The following is a 23,170-nucleotide window of genomic DNA, read 5'->3' on the forward strand; positions in this document are numbered from 1 at the left end:
TTTTGCTTCCTTTGACTCTAAAATGGAGAGAAGAAGCAGCCTCTGTGGAATTAAGAACTAGAAATATAAATATTCCAAGTAGGAGGGGTTGGTGACGTAGCTGAATGGGGTCCATAAATGGTGAGTCGGAATAAAGATTTACACGTGTTGTGCTAATGCTTGGCTGCTGTCATTGCCTACTCATCACCATCATCACTCCATTCTTATCCCCAACAAATATAATAAACATCACCGCTTTTTTCCTCCCCCAAACTAATTTAACCAATCCAGTGGCCTTGTTTCTGTGTGTCTTTGGGTGATATTTGACAAAAGCATGACAGTTCCAGTCCCACATCGGCTAGCTTATGCCAATTGGAGCAAATTAAAATCGTGGGAATACTGGTAGAAGTTGTGAAGTGTCCGGATGCGTTGCGGCCGCCGCAGGTACATGCGATGTACATTTGCCTCTTCAACTTTTCAATTCCACAACACGTGTGTTTTCTTCTATCTAATTTCTTAACCAACTTTCCAAATACTGAGATTTTTTAATTTTACACGCAATTAAACAATAAACTCCCAATAAAAAAATAACAACACTTCAATTCATCACAATTTGAATTTCACCTTCATACGCAAAACTATTATTTCGTCACATGTTTACATTTTGACTCATTTAATCGACATCTAGGTTCACATTTTGGGCTTTGTTTTAAATTTTATAAATAAAGTATTTGGTTATATAATTGTGTTAATGTATTTTGATATTTTAATATCTATGCATGCTTTTAACTGGTACAATAATTAAATTAAATTTAATGCGTGATAAATATGATTTAGAAAATATCATTAAAAAAATAGAAAAAATAACAAGGGTTTGTATTATATGACATTATTCAACGAAGAAGGATTACATTACATTTGGGTCCTCTCCATTATTTTACTAATCAATTAAATCGCCCACGTGTTTATTAATTACCACGTTGCTATTTTCCTTTCACTAGATGAATTTTTAATATTAATAATATATAGGTTGGGTCATGACACGTGTTGAACCTTAAGCCATCACAAAGTCGTGCCATCAAATAAGGAATATTATTATATTGGGATTTATGGTTGGAAATTGGAAGATCATAAAGGTTGCCGACATTTAAGGGTGGGTTGGCTTAGGACGCACAGGTTCGAATTGTACAGAGTGTAAGAATTTCTTTCTTTTTATTTGTATCATAAATTAGCCCTAGCATATAGACACAAAACGCGTTTAAAGGCGTTATTATATGGAAATTTGTACCCGTCTCTACTGCGTTAACCAGCATCTGATTATTGGCTTATTCTTCAGACTACGATAAAAACGATGGGTATTTTAAGGCAAGTTGCGTTTAGGTATTTGAAGTCGTGCAAATGGATTGCACCATAAAAGGGAATACATCATCGTCGCTGATGGTGACACTGATCACGACAATGTCGAGTATTTTTTTGTATTGTTTCATTTGATAAACATTTACACAAAAATGACTATTTTTTTATCTTTTAATTTTGTTTAGTAATAACTTAATTGAATAAAAATGAGTAGAAATTAAAAATAGAAAAATGAAATAAGTTTTTGATGAGAATGGTCGGTGAGTGAAAGGCGAAGTGGGCAACAATGAACGAAGCACTTGAACTCCTACCCTAACTGTCATCAAAAGTATCTGAAGGCCGCGCGCGCTTCTTTCATTTTTCGCAGTGGGCCATGGCTTCGGCGGAGCAGCCTCTCAAGAAGCGCCGGAACTACGTACCACCCGCATCAGAGCCACCGCCACCGCAAACCCTAGCGCTGGACCAGACATCCGTCGCCCCACCGCCTCCTACTCCACCGCTGCTGTCCCAAGCCGAAATCCTCCTCAGGAGAAGGAACAGAGATGATATTAGAAGTGTCTATGACTGTTTTAAGCGAATTAGGTTTTTCCTTTCCCAGAAAGAGAAGGGCGCTCCCACACCTGATATTGAGCAGGCATATCTTTCTCTTATCACTGCTTCGAGAGGTCAGTGTTTGATTCTCTTCCTCCTTGCCACTTTGAATCATTTCAGTATCCTAGGTTCAAATTTTTAATCTCTTTAGTGTCCAATTAGGTCTTCGCAACACTTACGAAGTGGAGAACATTGATTTAAACGCTTCTTATGTGTGCCAGATCATGATTTTTTTTCTTTCCTTGAAGCAATTTATATATTTGAAGCCACTCATGTATTGTTGAAGAGTTTATAGTTCTTGTCCACCAAGAAATGGACTTGAAGCCAACTACGTGTCCAAACGTTAGACGCTGATGCTATTTACACTCGTATGTTTAACAAGAATCCCCAAACAATTAGCAACGACATTAAACGCGTTTGAATCTATATTCATGCAGTGGAGTGCTTCTTTCTGATGCTTCTCCACTCTTTAAAATTATTTCTTCCCTCAATTTCCAGTAGAATAAGATACGAAGTCTGTTCGACAATCAATTAAAATGGGAGTATAAGCATAGTGGGGGCCGTTTAACCTCTTACATTTACTTTGCCTCATACTGCTACTAGTATCCCGTGGCCGGTTACGACCTTTCTTGAACTGGATTTTTCGTTAGGTCGTACAACAGTGTCCTTGAGTTACAGAGTATCCTATGACCCGTCTATCAACTGACAAAATTTTTAGTGTTGGATTTGAATCAGTTTGAGAAATCAACGGACTAGATTTTTTTTTTTTTGGTGTGAAAAAATGAGCGGTATTCAGTCAAATTTCAACCGCCTGCCCGAGAATGTACCTGGTCAAAATATTTCTTGCTGTTGGGGCTGTCTCTCACCTGTGTTGCCATGTGCATGTTAATTCGCAGGGTGCGCGAGTGTAAAGCGTATTGTAGCTGACTTTATTCCTCGGTATGCACCTCATTGTCCAACTGCTCTTGAAGCTGCAACAAAAGTTATCATCAATATGCACAATCAGAGCTTGGAAATAATAACTAAGGGGGAGGATGTTGACAATGTTGCATTTGAGACAGCTAGGGCTTGTATTATTGGTTTGGATGATATTTGTGCTGCTGTAATATCTAAGGCACCTACGTCATCTGTCATCAGAGGCATTTGCTCTGAAGTCTTTCAGAATGTTTTCACCTTCTTTGTGTCATCTTTTGAGGGTAAAGATATCTTTCAGATTGTGGATGAAGAAGCTCTTAAAATTCAAGACTCTGCAGATTTTTTCACTGAGTTGAAGCAGAAATATACTGATGAAAATAGTTTGCCTGTGATTAAGCTATCCAAGTTACGTGCTATCAGTTTCCTCTGGCTGTTTTTTCATTACCCTAAAAACTTAACTGCAGCTTGTTTTGAGCTTTTCAATATGTCTGCCGAGAGAATTCATAAGGATGGCCTGTATTTCCTGACTCAGATTATACTTGGGCTCGATGATGGTATCACCCATCATTTGGATAAAGGAAATGACAACAGAGCAAGCCTCAAATGTTGCAAAGATGATGTTAAGGAGAAAGTTTCAGTCAGTAGCCTCATCTCTGTTGATGCGTCATCTGTTTCAAGGAACTGCATGTTGAGCTTGGTAATGTCTATGATTCTTTTTTTTTTATTTTTATAACAAAAAAAGTTTTATTATTACTGTTTCCTTATACATTCAGACAAATATTTTAGACTACTCTTATAAATCATTGATTTGTCGAGTTGGTCACTTAAAAAGATGCTATAGCTGGAGAAATTATTTGAGGAGATTGGAATCATGTGGTCAACAGTTTTATAGCATTGAAAGTAAGAGAGAAAAAAACAAAACATATTGTTTTAACCATGCATCCAAGGTTTTAGTAGGGGTCTTCCTTCTGTAATTAGAACAACATATTACTCCTCTTTAATTAGTGCATGAAAAACTTGATCACTTTAGTGATGTGACCCATAATTATCCAAATCAATGACAGCCATTATATTTGAGCTAGTGGTTTGTTACATGATTTCATTTTATTTTTTATAAGAGACAATTTCATTGATAATTGAAATTTACAAAAGGATATAATATCCTTCCTTCTGTAATTAGAACAACATATTACTCCTCTTTAATTAGTGCATGAAAAACTTGATCACTTTAGTGATGTGATCCATAATTATCCAAATCAATGACAGCCATTATATTTGAGCTAGTGGTTTGTTACATGATTTCATTTTATTTTTTATAAGAGACAATTTCATTGATAATTGAAATTTACAAAAGGATATAATATCCTTCCTTCTGTAATTAGAACAACATATTACTCCTCTTTAATTAGTGCATGAAAAACTTGATCACTTTAGTGATGTGATCCATAATTATCCAAATCAATGACAGCCATTATATTTGAGCTAGTGGTTTGTTACATGATTTCATTTTATTTTTTATAAGAGACAATTTCATTGATAATTGAAATTTACAAAAGGATATAATATCCTTCCTTCTGTAATTAGAACAACATATTACTCCTCTTTAATTAGTGCATGATGAAAAACTTGATCACTTTAGTGATGTGATCCATAATTATCCAAATCAATGACAGCCATTATATTTGAGCTTAGTGGTTTGTTACATGATTTCATTTTATTTTTTATAAGAGACAATTTCATTGATAATTAAAATTTACAAAAGGGATATAATATCCTTGATGATTACAAAAGACCTTCCCAATTTACAAGGAGGGAAGTATAACTATAGGAAGTAAAAATATTAGACAGCTTACACCAAGATAGCTTGGTAAACAACATTGTCGAAGAGTTTTGTATAAGTGTGTGTCTTTTCCACGAATATTCTTTGATTTATTTCTTTCCACATATTCCAAAAGAAAGCCATGATGAAGTTTTTCCATAGAAGGCCTTTTGCATTCTTGAATGGGTGGTACGTTAAGGCCATGTCCAATAGATCCTTTACCTCCCTTGAAAATGTGAGATGCCACTTGAATATATTGGAAGTCCAAAATTTTTGAGCGTATGAGCATTGCATAAATAAGTGGCTTTGTGATTCATTTCCTTTCTTGCATAATGGATACCAATTTGGTGAAAGAGTAATGTAAGGTATTCGTTTTTGAAGATTGTCGCTTGTGCTAATGACTTTATGCGCTATTTTCCAAAGGAAAATTCACCTTTTTAGGGTAATGTTCTTTCCATACTGTCTTTGCTAGCGTGAGATTATTGCTTCTACTTTTTCCCCCATGTCCATCATCAAGGATTTTGTAGAGAAGACCTTGTCAGTGCTAATGAGCCAAGTTAGTGAGTCTGCTTCATTTGACAATACTACTGGGGCAAGGTCAAGGCTTAATTCAGCCAATTCCATTGCTTCGTTATCCTTTAAATTCCCACCAAACTTCAGATCCGAGAATTTGTTGACAACATTCCACGTTCTTTGTTCGTGTTTTTTTTTGCTATGAGAGACCTCGTACAAAAGTGGATACTGTAGGGCTACCTTGGTGTTTTCAATCCATGGGTCGGTCCAGAATGATGTGCTTCCTCCGTCACCCACCCTATGGCGAATCTGGTTGGTGATGAGGTTTTGATGTTTTTCTATGTACTTACAAGGCCCATTTGCAAATAATGGAGGGGTTGATTTTTATTTGATGTAGGAATATATTTAGCCTTTATAAGATTTCTCCATAAGACATTTTCTTTGAGATGATATCTCCATATCTATTTTGCGAGGAGAGTTTTGTTCTTCTTTATTGAGAAAAGACCGAAGCCTCCTTTTCTGTTGAGAGGTTTATAATATTCCATTGAATAAGGTGTGTGCCATCTTTCCACAAATAGTTCTTGAATAATCTTTCTATATCCGAAGCCACTTTTTGTGGCATTTTGAATAGAGACATGTAGTAAGTGGGGAGCTTGGATAATGTGGCTTGTATTAGGGTGACTCTTCTACCTTTCGAAGTATAACATGATGATCATGTTGACAACCTTCCTTCTATTTTTTCAATAATAGTCTTCCAGAAGGAAAAAAGATTTGTGGTTTCCTTTGAAGGTTAATCCTAGGTACATATTCGACCATTCTCCTTTTTTACAACCATATATGCTACCAAATTCTTGAATAATTTTTGTGCTGATATTGATGCCTATAATCTCTGTTTTTGGAGATTGATATTTTGTCTAGAGAAACTTTCAAAGGTTTTTACTGTCTCGATCATGTTTTTTATGGAGGAGACATCTGCCAAGTAAAAAAAGAGGCTTGTATCATCTGCAAACTGAAGGTGATTGATGCTTAAGTCTTTGTTACCATTCTGAAAACCATTTACCTAGCCTTCATATTCTATTTTTGTTAGTATGTTCGTAGGCGACTTAGCAATCCATTACCATGATGAAAAGAAAAAGGGATAGTGGATCCCCTTGTCAAAGACCCCGTGTGGATGAGATGCATCCTTTTATCCACCTCCGCCATTTTGAGGCAAATCCTTTTGCCACAAGAATGTTTTCGAGGAAAGTCCAATCAACCTTGTCGAAGGCCTTTTCCAAGTCAAGTTTGATGACTACACCTATTTGTTTCTTTCTTTCCCATTCATCTGCGAGTTCATTTTCCATGAGGGATGCATCAAGAAGTTGTTGCCCCTATACAAAAGCTGTTTGTTTTTCGGTAATTGTGAAAGGGAGAACCTTTTTAAGACGTTTTGATGATATCCTTGCTATGATTTTATATAGTCCGGTTGTAAGACTAATGGGACAAAAGTCTGCATGTGGGCATCCAGTTTCTTTGAAATCAAACAAATGTATGTTTCGTTTAGGTTGCCATTGATAACTTCATTTTGAAAAAAATCTTGGAACACTCATGATATTAGCTCTCATAAAGTTCTAACATTTTTGAAAAAATTCTGAGGTAAAACCATTTGGTCTTGGAGTTTTGAACTGCATTCTCCACCTCTTCTTCGGTGAAAACAACCTCGAGGAAGGCAGCTTGCTGTTGATCAATAGGACTGCAGTCAAGATCATAGGAAAATTCGAAGAGGGCATCATCCTTTGTATATAAGGACGTGTAAAAAGACATTCTGAGTCAATTTCATCTTTGTTTTATTAAACTTCTGCCTTGTGTCGATAGAATTTCCATGATAGCACTCTTTCGTTTCTTTGTATCCATGATACGAAGAAAAAATTTGGAGTTTATGTCACCCTCCTCCAGCCATTGTTTTTTACATTTTTGTTTCCAAGATTGCTCTTCCTTTGCTGCCAATGAAGTAAGTTATGCTTTCATGAACTTTGTGTGTGTGTGTGGGTTGAACTAGTGTAATAGAGTCACTTTTCTCAATCTGATCAAGGAGAGCAATTTCAGTAAGTAGTTGGTTTCTTTTTCGGGGTTACAACCGAAAATCTCCTTGTTCCATTTCTTTAAGACTTCTTTTAGTCTTTAAGTTTGTTGGTGAAATCGTGCCCCGACCATCCACGGAGGGACCTATTCTTCCCGAGTAGTCTACCATTGGCAAAAATTTAGAATTGTCCAGCTGCATTTTCTCAAAGCGGAAGGGCGACGGGCTCATTTACAGCAACTCATGAAAGTATAATGGAACAATGATCAGATATAGGTTTATTCAGTCTTTTGACACCGACGTTACTGAATTTTTCAAGTAGGCCTTCTATGGCTAGAAATCTGTCGACAGTATGATTTACATTGGTCTTTCTCCAATTCCTTGGTTGAAAATGAGCAGTGAGTATCAAGAAAATAGAGAACGGAAAACCTCATGCTCAATTCATTAGGTTGGGTTAGAAGAGAGCTGTATCAGAGATGTAGTCCGAAATTCTGAAGTAATATGCACTTGAACATGAAAAAAATTACTGCAAACATATTGGCGGACGAAAATTAGGCTATTGTGTATATTACACCTTTTTATTTTCTTTAACTTTCGATTGATTGATTTCTGTTACACAATATGCATAATAAACCCCCTGGTTTGATTTAATGATCACTACTCATTGTCTTCTTCTTTCTCTCTGTCTCTTCCCTGAAGCTAATGAAGGATTAAACTCTCGCACACAGTTTGAAATGCAAAGCTTTCTTTTTCTTCTTCTTTTTCCCCTCATTCATGTATCATTGTACTAGGGGTTCTTAAATGCAGGTCCTTGGAAGCGATCAATCATTTCGAAACTGGATGTTTACACAGTATAAGAGGCTCTGTGACCTGCCGTCCTTTAGAGCTTTAGCAGATGTAAGATCTGCCCTGGAAGGAATTTTTGAATCATTTTCTGAGTTAATGAACAACGAAGATAGTCAAGTGAACATCGATGAGGAAATTTCTGATTCCTTAATGCATACCCGTCATAGGAGTGAAATTTCCATGGAACTCTCTGATAAAAAGAGAAAATTGAGTCATTGTGATTCCGTTGAAGATGGTGTCAATGACAAAGTTTCTGGTCAACATCGTTCATCAATTCCTCTTGAAGGCAAGCACACCACATGTTCTGATTTGGATACTGGTAGCTTGAGACCCATGGCCTTTGAAGTTCGGGAGCCGGGAGGTTGGCTACATGGCAGTTTGCCCCAGTCACAGGATCCTTTGAGCAAGCACGATCATTTGTCTTATGCAAAAACATCAGTAGACCTGCAGAGCAATTCTCTTGAATGTACAAAGAGTTCAACTGATGGGAATCAAGTTTCAAGTGTCGATCGCAACTTTCCTGCTCAGAGATCGTCTACGGGAGATGTCAATAATGATCTTGTGCCTCCTAGACATCAACTATCAGTGCCATGTAGTTCTACAACTTCTCAGAGTTTGTGGTTTTCTGATGGAGATCCATCAGCCATGGATATCTTCTCTGCCTCTAAACAATTATGGGTGGGTCTTTTAGGTCCTGATGCATCTGAAGCTCACATAAGGTATCAATTTGAGAGGTTTGGTTACATTGAACATTTTTTCTTCTTTCCATTAAAAAGGTTTGCAGTAGTGGAGTATAGTCACATCAATTATGCAATAAGGGCACGTGAATATATGCGTGGACAATTTCAGTGGTGTGTAAAATTCATGGATATTGGTTTAGGGACTAGGGGTTCCACCCACGGGGTTGCAGTTGGTTCCAGTTTGCATGTTTATGTTGGAAATGTTTTGGGCCACTGGGTGAAGGATGAGATTCTGCATGAGACAAGGAAAGTGCTTAACAAGGGCCCATACGTGGTCTCTGATCTTAGCAGTGAGGGAGCATTGCTGATGGAATTTGAGATTCCCGAAGATGCTGCAGTTGTAATGGCGCATCTCAGACAACATCGTAGGGAGAAGTACGTTCACTGGCCACCTTCAAATTCAGGACAAACTAACATCGCTGCTCCTTATTTAGATAGTGGAAGATCTTCTTGTGCCCCTACTGGTGGTAGCATCAGAAGTAACAATCCTTCAAACTTGTCCAGTAGTATGGTTGGGTCACCTCATGCTCCAATTGTCCCTGAGAGTCCTAACTTCAGGACAAGAATGTCAGAGCTATCTTCCTTGCTCTACACGCTGCGTGCAAAATACAACATCAATCAAAACTCGAGTTACTTTGAAAGCTACATGTCTGGAGGGTGCAACACTTCCATGAGGGAAGAAGACAGAACTCCTACTAGCACTCTCTGGGTTTCTTTCCCAAATTTTAGTTCTCCTTTTGTCACCGATGAGGAGTTGATGAAGATCTGTAATCTTGCCATCACCAATACTGGGTCTGTTGTCAGGATGACTCGAGCAAGTGTACAGGTGGGCGGTGGTTGGTTTGTTGAGTGCAGTAGTGTGGATGCTGCAATCACAGTCTTGAAGAACCTCCGTGGTTGTCCTGGAATTTTCCTTCGAATAGAATTCAGGTTTTTCCCACCCGAACTTTATCTTGTTGTTTCCTTTTGGTAGACAATCTTCTCGTCATATTTCAGGAGCTGCTAGTTTTATTTATTATTCTTTTTGGTCGTCCTGGATTTTTCCTAGATTTCTCCCCCTACCTTTTCTCACCTTTGATTATATTCTTAAAGCATTTGAGATCTTTCTATCATGTCTAGTCAGCTGTTACTTCTTAAATTCAGTTTACACACGGCTGTCTTCTATTTTGCTTCTTTCTTGCTCCTACTTTATATCTGTTGTTCAGGTTGCATTTCAGTTGTCAATAAAATATTTATTGTGTATTTGAACAGTAAACCAGGAAGGTTCCATACAACACCTTTTATGAGGAACCACGATAGTTGTGCTATGGAGCATCCATCTCCTAGAGTATTACATGAAAATCGTGCAATGCCTCAGCAAGGTGGATATTCATATCAGTCAAACTGGGCTCCTTCTGGTCATACAGAGATTTCTGAAATAGGTGTCAGAAAGACCGATGCTTACGAAAAAAGCGTGCTGATAGATCATCCACAAGGTGATATCTACAGATGGTGGCTTTTTTCTTATTCCCCTCTTCCTTCCCTCCTCCCCTTCACACATTATATTCTGTTTAACTACAAAGCAAAAATTGTGGAAACTATTTATATTTACTGCTTTTTGGTTTAATATTCTATTTAGGTGGCCACATAGTGTCTGGAGGTATTCCATGCTTGCCCATATCAACAATGGGGCCTCCCGCTCCACCACCTCCACCGCAGATTCAGCCACCTCCATTTGTTCAATCTCCATACCCTCCTCCAAATAGTTCTTGGGATGCAAGGGGTTTAAACCATCCTTTGCCTTTAAATCCAATCTCACCAGGTGTTATGCCTAATACATTCCCTGGTAATTCTGTTGCATGCCCTCCTTTTTTACCTGCTTCTGTGACACCACTTGCTCAGATACAAGGAGTTCCAATGCAGCAGCAGCATCTAGACCATGTTTTTCCCCATCCTGTTGTTCCGCCATCAATATCATCTCTTCCACCTCCCCAGCCCGAGATGCCTCCTCCCATGCCTCCATCTCCACCACCATTGCCTCACTCACAACCACCTAATATTCCTCCTCCACCCAGTTCTCCTCCGCCTCCACCTCCACCCCTAGCTGCCACTGGAACAAGTGAAGTGGAAAGTAGTAGCCAGCCTGTCCAGTATCAATGGCAAGGTGCCTTGTGTAAAAGCGGGGTTCAGTACTGTACAATTTTTGCAAAAAGAGTGGATTCACATACTTGCAAATACTTCAATGCTGCTCCAGAACCTTTCGAGTAAAAACTCTGGTCCCTCTTTTTTCTCTTCCATTTCAGTATCTAGTTTTTTCTTCTTACTAGTGCTGCAAGTGTTTTACTTAATTCTTGGTGTAGGTGGCCAACAAAATTAGATATGACCAAACGCACAGATTTCAGGCATGTGAAGTCGACATTCACTAGCACTTCACCAAATAAAGTAAGTACCTCATTCTTAAGATGAAGATCTTTCCCAAGGGAAAAGTTCAAAAATTAGAAATAAAGAAGGGGAAAAAAAAAAAAAAATGAAGCAAAGAAGCCTGATATATTATTGCACATTGAACGAGGGCAACCATGTTGTTTACTTACTTTAAATCTAGTAGAGATGCAAGACCCTTTTCTCTCCCGTTATTTGTTAGTTGTGCATTTCTTATTTAGTCTTCGCTTTTAACAATCCTCTTAATTTTTTTTCTCAGAGGGAGATATGTCAGCTGATCCCATCTTCTGGTGGCGATCATAAAGGAGTAAGCACTTTTGCACTTTATATTTATATCAATTTCTTTAGTTCTCCCAGTGGCTTATGATCTTTTTCATTTGAATGGTTTAGAGGGAAAAAACATGGCTGTTTATTCATTGAATATGCAGTATATTCTAACCATACCCTGTCATCTTGGCAGTTCCAAGATTTTGTATCATATTTGAAGCAGAGGGATTGTGCGGGAGTAATAAAGATACCGGCCACTAAATCGCTATGGACTAGGCTTCTCTTTATACTTCCATATTCACAGGACTCGTGTTCTCTTCTTTCAATTCCACCAGGTCCGCCAGATAGTCTGATTGGCTTGGTTCTTCCGAAAGAAACAAATTTCGAATGGGTTTGAGTATGGTTGCTCGCAGTCTTGTGCCAAATGGGGGAATGTGGAGTAATTTTATATCAGACCAACGAGAGATTGTTAATATTGTATGCAACATACAAATTTTGACTGTAATTTTGAGGAATTCTCACTGTAATTTGTTCATCTGGGTCGGTGATGCCTACTTTTCTTGAAACTAATGGCTTTTCATGCTCACTTTGTAACCTGTTTGAATGAAATCTAAGAAGGTTCTTTGCAAATAAAGGGTGAAATGAAGATGCATTCATTGACAAGGTGAAACAACTATATATCCAGAAGAAAGAGAATAAAATCTGATTCAACACTGAAGACATGCAAAGCAGCAACGACTGTGTAAAGCAAACTTGCTTATCAAGCAATGTGTAATGTGATTCGTTTCTTGTTAAATTTAAATATAAATGTTCACTAGAATTGTAACATTTATCCCAATTTAGGNTTTTTTTTTTTTTTTTTTTTTTGTCCAAAATATCTTTCTGTCATTTAATGAGTATTCTTAAAGATCCCGATGCCGCTCGTCAGAGGATTCCAAATTATTACATAGCCAAAGAAATGTATAAATTACGAAGCCAGTAATTCCTCGTCGTCCTCCTCCTCCCTCCGCTTGGCGCGCTCTTCTTCCTTTCCAATCACCAACGCACTCATCTGAATACAGAATGTCGAATCGTTACAACCAAGATGGAAACAAGGGTTTAAGGAAAGACCAGAAGAAGTACATCCCCAAGAATCAAAATCAATCTTCAAAACAACTCCTCAACCCTAAACCTACCCTCTCCGCTTCTTTCAGACATTCGCTCCCCAAGTCACCCGATTCTGCTGCTGTAAGCACTGCTGCCGCGCCTTCATTGAGTAGGATTCAGATGGGTGTGAGTGGAGATTGGGTGTCTAACAGAGTTAGTGATGGTAGTTTCGTGAATTACTTGCCACAGGACGAGGCCGTTGCCACTGGTCTTCGTGCTGAAGAAGGAGCGTTGGATCCGGTGGAATCTCAAAGAGTCGTAGACCTTTTGAATAGAGAGCTGTCTCGGCTGCTGAAGTTGAGTGCTAAAGAGTTTTGGACGGAAGGTATTTGGAAAAAGTTTCTGAGCGTGTGCTTCTGATATTGATCACCTTTCTGATTCAGTAACAATTAAAAGAATTTGCGGGCATGTTCATTGTGATTCTGCTATTGATTATTGTCATGTGTTCCTGTGATTCATTTTATGGATAGAGACATGAATTACTTATACCGAGTATATTATGATGATATCAAGCAAATAATGCTGGAGGATTGTCTTCTTATATCCTTTCTTAAAAGTGCTCCGTAGGTGGTGCTTGTCTCTTGTAGGAATCCTTAACTTTGTCATCTGATTTTGATGTATTGACAAAGGTGACGATAGAAGTTAATTGTCCACCTATCATTTGATTTCTTGCAGTGGTTAGGGATACTTCCTTGCATGAATTTCTCGATAGCTTCCTAAAATTCAGGAGTAGATGGTATGATTTTCCACATCGTGGAGCAAATGGAATAGTTGCAGGGGTCATCATTGGAGAGTTTGAATTATGCCGCCGTGTTTTCATGGTATTGTATCGCATGTAAGTTCCACCACTAAGAACCGAGTTATATTCACGTTGAACATTACTGCATGGCTGAACGACTAACCAAGTTATATTCAGGTCTTCCCATAGGGATCCTGGAGCGCGAGCTGCTGATAGTCTCAGTATAAAAGATCATGGAGGTAATTTCACTATTTATAGCTTAAGAAATCATTTTATTCTTTTAGCATGACCATAAACACTATCTATAATTGTTTATCATATTACTTATAATTGGAGATGAGCTAGATGAAATGTGATGCACGTCTTATGGGTCTGTTTCAACATGTTATGGTATGCAGCCAGCTGACTGTTGGTGCATGTTTATACACAAATATTTACTAGCAGGTTTTTCAAAGAATCATCAGGCTTTTATACTTTTTGTCTGATCAAGAGAATATATTATTTTGAAGAACCGCAAATTTCTCTTAGGATCATCTGGAGAATGAAACTGAGTTTATTAGTTTGGTGATGGTAGTGCACTGTTGTTCACTAATTTTTTATCTAGTCCTCCTGCAGGGAAAAAAGTTGCTTGACCTTCCAAAGTTACTTGATATATGTGCTATATATAATCATGAGAACGAAGATCTAACTAGAATACTGGTAACCATCTTGCTCAGTAGCGCCTATTGGCTCTCATCCTGTAATGATCATATGTGATGTCTCCAAAGTTTTTCACTCTACCGCTTCTGATCCTCGAACTTTTGGATGATGGTCAACTAGTTCAAAATAATTCACATTTATATGGATACAAGTTTGGAGTTTTTAGATGTTATATTGGAGCATTTCTCTCCAGCAGATGTCGTAGTGATTTTCGAAGTTTATTAGATTGTTAGAGCAATTATCTCTCTAGGAAAGATAGAATACAAGAAGAAAATAGTTGTTAATGAAACCCATACTGATTATTATTTTCTCTACTGATTGCAGAGTATTAAGGTAAGGGAATAAAAAGAAGAAAAATAATAGAAATTTTTAGCTGGTTTTAATGGAATGCTGTATGTTGTGCTTCTATGTAAGTTGAAATAGCCTTGAAGGATTCTCCAGTTTGACAATGTTTTAAAATACCAGCATAATATTCTCGAAAGTTAAAAGAAGCGAGACACTGGAAGTTTTTAGCTGATTTTAATGAAATGCTATATGTTACTCCTCTATATTAAGTTTAAATTTGAAACTGCCTTTACACATTTTCCAGGTTGAGAATGCTATAAAATCCCAGCTTAGTATTCATGAAAATTTACCATCAGTTATATCTCACTTCCTCAGCATTGTCTCTATGCTGCATCAAAGGTGCAATTCATCTCTTGAGGTATTCTTTTAATTAATATGTCGCGTTGATAGTTGATGTTAAGAGGACATGCTTTGCAATACCCTGTTACGTTAAAAGTTAATTGGTCTTATATACTTTTTTTTTCTTTTTTCCTTTTTCGTTTTTGATCTCTTTGGTGATAAGAAAGGCACGAAAATTGGATGAAAGAAAGGGTATCTCCTCCTCCCAAGCCGAACAATCTAATAACTAGTGAAGGGATTTTCTTTGTTATAGAAGGCACTATGGTACTCTTGCCAAAGAGACCAAAAAAAATGCTCTTATGAATTGAAGTCAAAGGATCTTTCTTTTTTCTTTCTTGAATTAATCCACCATAGTTAGGGAGCGTTATTTATATGATACGAGAAAAAAAAAAAGATCTTGGGAGTTTTATCTTTAAACCAGAAGTTTATATAAAGGCATTGGATGCTGCTGGTAGGTTGTTCAGCTTAGGTGTCTGAAAAGTGCAAAAACTATAGTGAAGATGGTTGATTTGGATGTTGCCCAAGGGGAGGTCGAAGCCCTTGAGAAGATTTAAATCCAACACTTTAAAGAGCATGTGGCTTAGACAACATGGAATGAGGACAAAAAGGAAACGTGGAAGGTGATAATTAGTTCTTCAGATGCCAAAACTTATCTCCTAGGCCCATTGTTCTGCGAAATGGAGTTATTAACTGAACTCAATCTACTAAAAATTCAACTTCTCAACCCTGAGTTAAAACTCTTGGCCTCGAGGAATACAGAAAAAATAAAGATACAACGTTACACAGACAAGCACTCATTCGAGGTTGAATACTTGTTGGGTGAATATTTTCTATTTTTCATTTGTGGGGGACCTTTGGTATGATTTGGCTGCCGCTCTATAGTATTACTCAAAGAGGCACATGTTTCACATTTCACTCTCTTGCTCCACTCCAAGTGGTATATCATTTTAGGGAATACCATGTGCAAATTGTGATGACCTAGAATTGAACTTTATTCATCGAGGACATCTCTCCATTTTCTTAATGCAGACTCTCATCTCCACCAGTAGCCATGGGCACAGTAAGCTTCAAGCTGACTTCTTGGAGGTAGGTGAACCTGAACTAGGGAAAATGTTGTATATTAGGTTTACGCTCTCTCTCTTGAGTATAAGTTTGTTGCATCATGAGAAGCTAGTTATAATATTTGCTTATTGTAGTGCGTTCTTTCATTTGATTAAGAGTTTTCATTTACAACACCAACTATAAATGTTTGCATTTCTCATGTCATTTTCAAGAATGTAGCTGCCTTCATGATTTCGAATGTGGGTTTCTTCAAGGAATTAGTTGCAACTCAATTTGTTAGGTCATAGTTAAAATAATCAATTAAGGTAAAAAAAAAAAATTTAATGAAGAAGCCGAGACTTTATTCTAACATTCTTTGATGCAAGGGCAGATACACCTGTCTGTCACTGTTTTGTAATTACTAACATATTTTCTGGACAGGTGATTGATTTTATCAATGATGCAATCGTCACTCTGGACTCTTTCGTTGCTGCATACAGACTGGCAGCCATATTCTTCTCCTCTGCTGTTGAAGTGAGGTATTTTATAATCGGTAAAAGATTCTGGTGCTGAATTTCCAACGATGAGAAGTTTGTAATTGACTTCGAATATGAACTCTCACTCGCCCCCCAATTGATGTTAATCCTGTTTTGCAGCTGCGGAAATGAGGATTTACTCGGAACTCTTGCAAGGTTGCATGATATACTGCTTCCATCTTTACAGCAGGGATTCCAAATTGTCTTTGTGCCCCAGGAAGATGATATGGTGTCTAATGTTGCAAAAAGTTTGAAAATGCTAGCATTAAGAATTGTGAGTCTTGGTTGGAAACTGCTGGAAATTTGCTATCTAGGAGATGAAGTGTTTGGAAAAGACCTCCCTGTTCCAGTCTCTATGAAGATGTTCCCAGCATCTGTTGAAGACCCTGTCATAAGAGCAGATATCTTGATTCAAACTTTTAGAGAGATCCATGGAATCTCGCAACAGGTTCCAGATAAACAACTTGGTCAAACATTTCTTCAGCATATGGAAAAGAACCACTCCATAATTAAAAGAATCAACAGTTTACGAAACAATGGTAAGTTTTCTTGGAGGTAGTTGATCAAATATTCATTAGGACTACAAACATCATGCTAATAAATAAGAGCGTAACGTTATTGGCTATTTACATTACTAATTAGACATGCTTAGAATAGTTGACCATTAGACCATAAAACGTCTTATGCATGGTATGTATTGGATTTAGTTCCAGTTGTGCATCATGCCAGTTGCACGATCTCAATGGATGAATATCTTGAAAATATTTTCAGAGGGATCTCTGGAATGAATCTTTCGTTGTGACTGATCTTTCCCATTTTCTTTCCTCGCTAGAAATAGCTTTATGACATGAATTGTGTTGCCTATTTCTATTCTTACAGGATGGATTCATGTCGATGATGAACAATTTGATTATCTATCAACAATAGTTATGTGTATCCCAACATCCAATATTAAGGATCCATCTCTTTCTAAGACCCCTGTGATGAGCCACATATCAGAAGTAGATGAAGATGCTGCAATGTTGGAGTCGAAAATCTGTCAAATAAAGGATCTTTTCCCCGAGTATGGCAATGGATTTCTAGCTGCATGTCTGGTAGCTTATAATCAGAACCCGGAAGAAGTGATTCAACGAATCCTTGAGGGGACTCTTCATGCCGATCTCCAGTCCTTGGATACTTCCTTAGAAACAATGCCAGTGCCCAAGTCTAGTACGACCGCTAATGGTAGGAATGACAAAGGTAAAGGAAAACTAATTGAGTCTTCGACAGTTGCCTACACTGACCAAGTATCTGGGTGTAAAGAAGATATACCGATTGAAGGCCCTTCAGTTTCATCAGCTTCAGCTGGTAGATATGTTCGAAAGTCCAAAGATGGCATGCCGAACTCAGAGACCCTTGATAGTAGAAATGAAGCTGATCCAGTGAGAACTGCAGCTTTAATTTCTCAATACGAGTATGAAGATGAGTATGACGATTCTTTTGATGATCTTGGTATTAGTATAGCAGAAACAGCTACAGAAGATAATGAAGACTTTGTGGGTCGAAAGCCGAGCTCAGATTTGGTTAACACTTCGAACTCGACAACTGCAGGTTCAGCGCGAAGTGCTCCCAACCCAAAGTGGGGATCTAGAAGACAACCACAATTCTACGTCAAGGATGGTAAGAATTATAGTTACAAAGTAGCAGGTTCGGTGGCAGTTTCCAATTCTGAGGAGGCATCCTTAGTTACTCAAGCTCAAAGAGAACTAATTTATGGACTTGGCCGCGGAGGCAACTTGCCCCTCGGAGCAGTAAGAAAGCTAACAGAGTCAGAGCAGGATAGCCCACCTGATGTTTCTGCAGTAGATCCAAGAGATAATGGACGGAAGTCCTGGGGCAGAGGAAGGAGGGAAGGTGGAAATGGAACAGCTCCAAGCGTTCCAGAAGAACAAGGTAAACAACCAAATGTGGCTGAGGTTTCAGACAGGGGCGGGAGGGGCGGCAACAGAGGCCGAGGAAGGAGGGGAGGGGGTAACCATCACAGGAAGGACAGAGCCATGAATAAGCATTTTGCTGGACTGCAGGGTTTCTAAATTACTATGTCCGATCACCCTTCACCCCAAGCAGAACCCAATACAAGAATTTATAGTAATTTTGAAGATTCAAGTTTGCGAAGATGTTGACTTTGTTTTATCAGTGCATCATCGGTAAATGTGGAAGAGACGTTCAAGATATGGCAGCGTAGTGCAGTCTACACCTCCCTACAGAAGGTCGATGATCAAGGTCGATGATCAAATGTACAGAACATGTTTCATAGGGCCATACATAAATCTGGCCCGTGTTTGAGTTTCAATTTTGTAGCTGTCTATATTATTTAGCAGTAAACTCCTGAATTTACCGTATAACAAAATGATTGTAGTAGGCACTCTTATTAACAGAAATGGAAATATACGAAGGAAAACAATGCTTGAATCGAAACATGTCCGTTAGCCATAGAGGGCTCCCTTTACACGGCAATACCCTTTGAACTGAAATAACAGGCCCCAAAATTTATGAAATAACCCATCGTCTAAAAATAGTAAATTAAGTGTTAAGTGCTAAGTAAACTGTCAGCACTTATGAAGAGGGCTGGCAGCATAATTTGCAATTAACAGCCCGAATCATGAACTGCGAGTAAGTAATTATGGTTCCTACCATTTTACAATCTCTGAAATATAATAGTCCAACAGAAAAGTGGAGGCTGTCACCAGGCCTTTTAACAGCACCTCCTCAATATTTAATTCATTCAGGTCACAATAAATAAATTCTACCGACTCAGTCGCCCACGTTTACAGCATAGTGTCCAATGTTTCTGCCCTGCAAAGCGAACACACGGCAAAAAGGATTAACCAAGCAGAAAAAACCAATAAAGACGGATATAATTCTATTGAAGAAGACACGTTCAACAATGTTTACCCCAATTAACTTTAGTTTTAGGCATATCATAAGATACCATCTATCTAGATTAGAAACTCATGGCTCCTAACCGCCCCAAAATGGAATTATATTAACTAGTTTTCAGAAAAATCATTTTAAGATTCTGCAATATTTATCTATAAACTCCACAGCTACTATAACACGCGCATGGTTTTTGTTCCTCCGATGAGGAACTAGAAAAAAAAAAAAAACAAAAAAAAATCCTATCCTAGTCATTTGCAGAATCTACCTCAGCTAACATTCGGTTCTTGTTCAACAGCTGAGTCCTTGCCTTATTGGCAAATGAATTTGGCGACTTGNGTTATTATGGTTCATTTCTCAACCACAGAAGTCTAAATGAATATAAAAATTAATACATTTCTTCAAGGCAAAATACAGAAATGAGATTGCGATACGCAAGGAATAGAAATTACATCATTGAATAGAACACGTTGAACCCAAAATAGATAAATAAAATAAAAAATAATCATAGTGGAAGCTAACCTTTTCCGTAGATGATATTCGATGTTCGCTGTCTAAGAGAAGTTTTTTCTTCGGAGTGAACCCAAAGACATCATGAAGGAATTCATTCTCCTATTACAGTAAACAAGAAGAAAAGTAGAATGTTAGAAGTCACAGGAATACTACCCGCAGCTTATCAAAAAATCGAACTTTTAAAGAAATACGTGTAAGCATAAAAAAAAGCAAAGAAACTAACCTGCATGTGCTTAACAAACCCTCCTCCAAGAAAGTGCTTTAAGAAGTTCAACTGCAAAAAATTAGAAATTTAGTGAGAAACAAAATAAAAAAGAAAAGTTAAACTATTCTCCGACAACAAAAAGATAAGTGAACCTGAATCAGTTGTGTCCATGTTGAAGTCTGCAACAGATCTCCTCCAATCTTAGTTGAAGTTTCAGGGCAATAACCATCCTAACATTACAGAACCAATAATCAATTAAGCTTAACAAGCTTAAAAAGGATGGAACATGAAAATCCAAAAGTTGTGAAGAGCTAAAGATATATGCACCTCAAGAAACTCCAAAATATCTTTAAATGTATTCCGCTGGGAGTTGAGATCTTTCTTAGCGGATCCCTTACCACCAGCTTCCATCGAGAGGCTTTTTACTTGATTCAAGATTTTCCCCTTCAATCCCTGAATATGCATAAACCATTCCCGCGGTTTGCTTCCCTCTAGGGTGGAGCCATCAATTGATCCTTTAGCTTCAGCAGAAAACTTCTCCAAAACGCCTCTCTCAAAAATCAATGCCAATGCTTCACCAGCAGCAATGCGTACAGCACGGTCATCCTTGTCCAGTAGACTTGATAAATATGATATTGATCTGTATATTTGCAGTATAATAATTTCCTTCAATAACCATACATGAGCACCAACATTTTAATTTGTGCTTCTTTATAGACAGAAAATTCAAAACTACAAGTTATTAGTAGGATTCTCCCATATATTTTGATTGTTTTTACGTTAGAACCTTTGATGTTTTCTTTGGAAAGAAACTAAATTGCCCATCAGGGAACAAAATCACATCATAATGTAAGACAGATAATACGTAGAAAATTTTTATACAAGGTGGACAATTTATTTACCAAATCTTCATAAACACTTTTTTACACATTTATTTGCTATGTTGACACAAACAACCCCAATTATATCCTCGTTCCAACCAACTAAAAATTCATTGAGATCATTTGTTATTTCATACCTAGATATGCAAATTATGACTTCAACCCATTATAAATCACACTAAAATTAAAAGCAAAAGAGGAGGACGAATAATAACAAGTTACTAACTCTTGCCAATCTTTGGAATTAAGTTTCAACCCGTTCATAGTTGTAAGGACAAAGGACCATGCAGACACCATGGCACCAATGATAGTTGCTGATTGCCTGACTGCAACTACCTATGAAATTGAAGAGCAGAAAACAAGTCAACAACAAGAAAAATAGTCATCCAAATATTTTATGGCCAAAATCTTGATATAAGATTTTGATATAGGATTAATCAATTCATAACTTTAAACAGAGATTAAAAAGAACAGACAAAATAATAGAGGAAGAGACATAAGGGAATACATTTGGTCCTAGTTTGGGAATGACAACTTGCCACATGAGCTGCAATGACCGTTCAATTTCCTCCATGTCATTTCCACCAACAAAAGTGATAACTGCCAAGCATTCAACCAGCTGTAGAAAATCGACCGTCCCATAAATATCGGTGGAATGAAAATAATATAGTTATTTAAAAACTAAATTTCAGTTTACAAATATTATGTCAAGTACCGATATCTTTGAAGATTCTGAGCCAGATCTAAGAGTCTGAGAAATGGTGGGAATCGATTCTGTCAATATTTCTCGCGCATTGTCACCCTCACCGACAGTTAAAGCCAATAATCCTACAGATTGTATATGATCAAATAATTTATTGGCATATGGATGCATGGTAATTGAGACGGTTAATGTTACCAAACAATATTTACCAATTGCACGAGAGGCCAAGGAAATTTCCTTGCTGGAACCCTTTTTGATAGAATTCAGACACTGATGAAGCAGAGTAGCAAATCTGGCCAAAGGCAGAAGAAATGCAATTAATCAATATGCATGTGCTTTTTTCTTTCTTTCCTTTTTGTTTTTTCCTTGCCCAATAGGACCTAATATACATCTCTTGGATGATTGACTGAAAGTTGCATTATATAAAAAGGGGGGCACTGGTTTCCCCAACTGTTTATGGCAATAAAATAAGGGAGCATGACACGGGACGTACTGAAGGTCTGCCTCAGTAATTTTTGTGGCAGCCTAATAACATTGGCTGAGATTGAGCATTCTTAAAGCAAAATTTGGGGATTTGTTAGAAATAATTTTGAGTATTTCGTGGTTGCATTTTAGATCACCTGTCAGTTGGTTCCTCTGGATAATATTATAATTTGAGTACAAAGGTCAAAACGATCTATTTCTTAAATAAGAGCTCTCACAACNTGCTCTGTTTTTTTTTTTAATTTTTTTTTTTAACATTTTGAACAGTTCTACACCATGCAACAAAACTACACAATCACATTTAATCAAGAAAGTGGAAGAAGCAACTCTGCTATCGTTTACTCTTAGAGACAACACCCAAGAAAAGTCAAAAGGGTGTCCCAGCTATAAACAAGGTAAACAGATTAAAAGAGTTGAAGGCCATGTATGAAAGAAGGAAATTTTGAATAGAGACAGTGGGTGAAGAAGTGCTTACTTCTTTTCCACAAACTGATGTTGCAAATTGTTGCTGAGATTTTCTATAATCGATGCCAGGGCTTTCTCTCTTGTGGAACCCCTTCATTGCAAAAATCAAACATACTTTATTCTAAGAACTACAAGATTTTTTAAAGAAAAAGACCAGCAAATTGTAAGCCAAAATAGGGCAACGGCTGTGGCTACTATCGACAAATTGCATCAATTTTCGTTCTTGTATAAAATCAATTAGTACGAAGAATCGTTCATGAACTAAAAGAATACCTCTTTTCATATAAATCATCAAGAGCTTGATCAAGTAAAGTATCTTTGTCAAATTGAAAATCCTCAACCCCTACAACAGACATTCGATCGGACCGCATAGTCGATGAAGAACTCACACTACTATCATCGTCACTGTCCACCGCTAGAGAATTTTTACGCTGAGTTTTACCTGTCAAGAAGGGACAACATCAATACCAAACTCCTGGATTTACCCATTTGCACAGGAAGACATCAAAACTTCGCCGGGGCAAGTCACATAAAGATAAAAAGATACAATCGTTGAGACAGCACAACCTTTCAGACTTCCAATCCAGAAAAAAAAAAAAAAAAAAAAAAAAAAAAAAAAAAAAAAAAAAAAAAAAAAAAAAAAAAAAAAAAAAAAA

At 37.5% G+C, this 23,170-nt stretch overlaps 2 protein-coding genes across 3 annotated transcripts in view; one reads left to right on the plus strand and one right to left on the minus strand.

Annotated features, from left to right (window-relative positions):
- The first annotated feature begins 1,572 nt into the window (after nucleotides 1–1,572).
- Nucleotides 1,573–18,805, plus strand: LOC111787595. Its single transcript, XM_023667608.1, has 17 exons — nucleotides 1,573–2,000; nucleotides 2,823–3,538; nucleotides 8,040–9,748; nucleotides 10,070–10,293; nucleotides 10,437–11,061; nucleotides 11,158–11,239; nucleotides 11,496–11,543; nucleotides 11,697–11,894; nucleotides 12,470–12,974; nucleotides 13,325–13,484; nucleotides 13,566–13,627; nucleotides 13,993–14,087; nucleotides 14,677–14,790; nucleotides 15,801–15,857; nucleotides 16,254–16,351; nucleotides 16,469–16,887; nucleotides 17,228–18,805. Exons 1-17 carry the CDS (start codon nucleotides 1,709–1,711, stop codon nucleotides 18,418–18,420), a joined length of 6,597 nt encoding a protein of 2,198 aa, XP_023523376.1. The 5' UTR covers nucleotides 1,573–1,708; the 3' UTR covers nucleotides 18,421–18,805.
- Nucleotides 18,795–23,170, minus strand: part of LOC111788005 (interferon-related developmental regulator 1-like) — a 4,969-nt gene continuing 593 nt past the window's right edge. Inside the window, exons 2-13 of one of the 2 annotated variants that reach the window (XM_023668135.1) lie at nucleotides 22,788–22,956; nucleotides 22,525–22,605; nucleotides 21,776–21,858; nucleotides 21,579–21,691; nucleotides 21,372–21,482; nucleotides 21,090–21,199; nucleotides 20,310–20,622; nucleotides 20,135–20,212; nucleotides 20,001–20,051; nucleotides 19,779–19,876; nucleotides 19,533–19,602; nucleotides 18,795–19,183 (exon numbers count right to left, since the gene is read on the minus strand). In XM_023668135.1, coding sequence (XP_023523903.1) covers nucleotides 19,142–19,183; nucleotides 19,533–19,602; nucleotides 19,779–19,876; nucleotides 20,001–20,051; nucleotides 20,135–20,212; nucleotides 20,310–20,622; nucleotides 21,090–21,199; nucleotides 21,372–21,482; nucleotides 21,579–21,691; nucleotides 21,776–21,858; nucleotides 22,525–22,605; nucleotides 22,788–22,956 — 1,319 coding nt within the window. In that variant the 3' untranslated portion in view covers nucleotides 18,795–19,141. The remainder of the gene's footprint in view (nucleotides 19,184–19,532; nucleotides 19,603–19,778; nucleotides 19,877–20,000; nucleotides 20,052–20,134; nucleotides 20,213–20,309; nucleotides 20,623–21,089; nucleotides 21,200–21,371; nucleotides 21,483–21,578; nucleotides 21,692–21,775; nucleotides 21,859–22,524; nucleotides 22,606–22,787; nucleotides 22,957–23,170) is intronic. The other variant, XM_023668134.1, reaches the window with a different exon arrangement.

This window comes from Cucurbita pepo, chromosome LG02 (genome assembly GCF_002806865.2).
Source record: "Cucurbita pepo subsp. pepo cultivar mu-cu-16 chromosome LG02, ASM280686v2, whole genome shotgun sequence".
NCBI classification, from domain to species: domain Eukaryota; kingdom Viridiplantae; phylum Streptophyta; class Magnoliopsida; order Cucurbitales; family Cucurbitaceae; genus Cucurbita; species Cucurbita pepo.

Coding starts and splice junctions, on each gene's coding strand:
- LOC111787595 (XM_023667608.1), top strand. CDS start 1,709: ATGGCTTCGGCGGAGCAGCCTCTCAAGAAGCGCCGGAACTACGTACCA. Junction 2,001..2,822: donor TCTTATCACTGCTTCGAGAG/GTCAGTGTTTGA, acceptor GTTAATTCGCAG/GGTGCGCGAGTGTAAAGCGT. Junction 3,539..8,039: donor GGAACTGCATGTTGAGCTTG/GTAATGTCTATG, acceptor TCTTAAATGCAG/GTCCTTGGAAGCGATCAATC.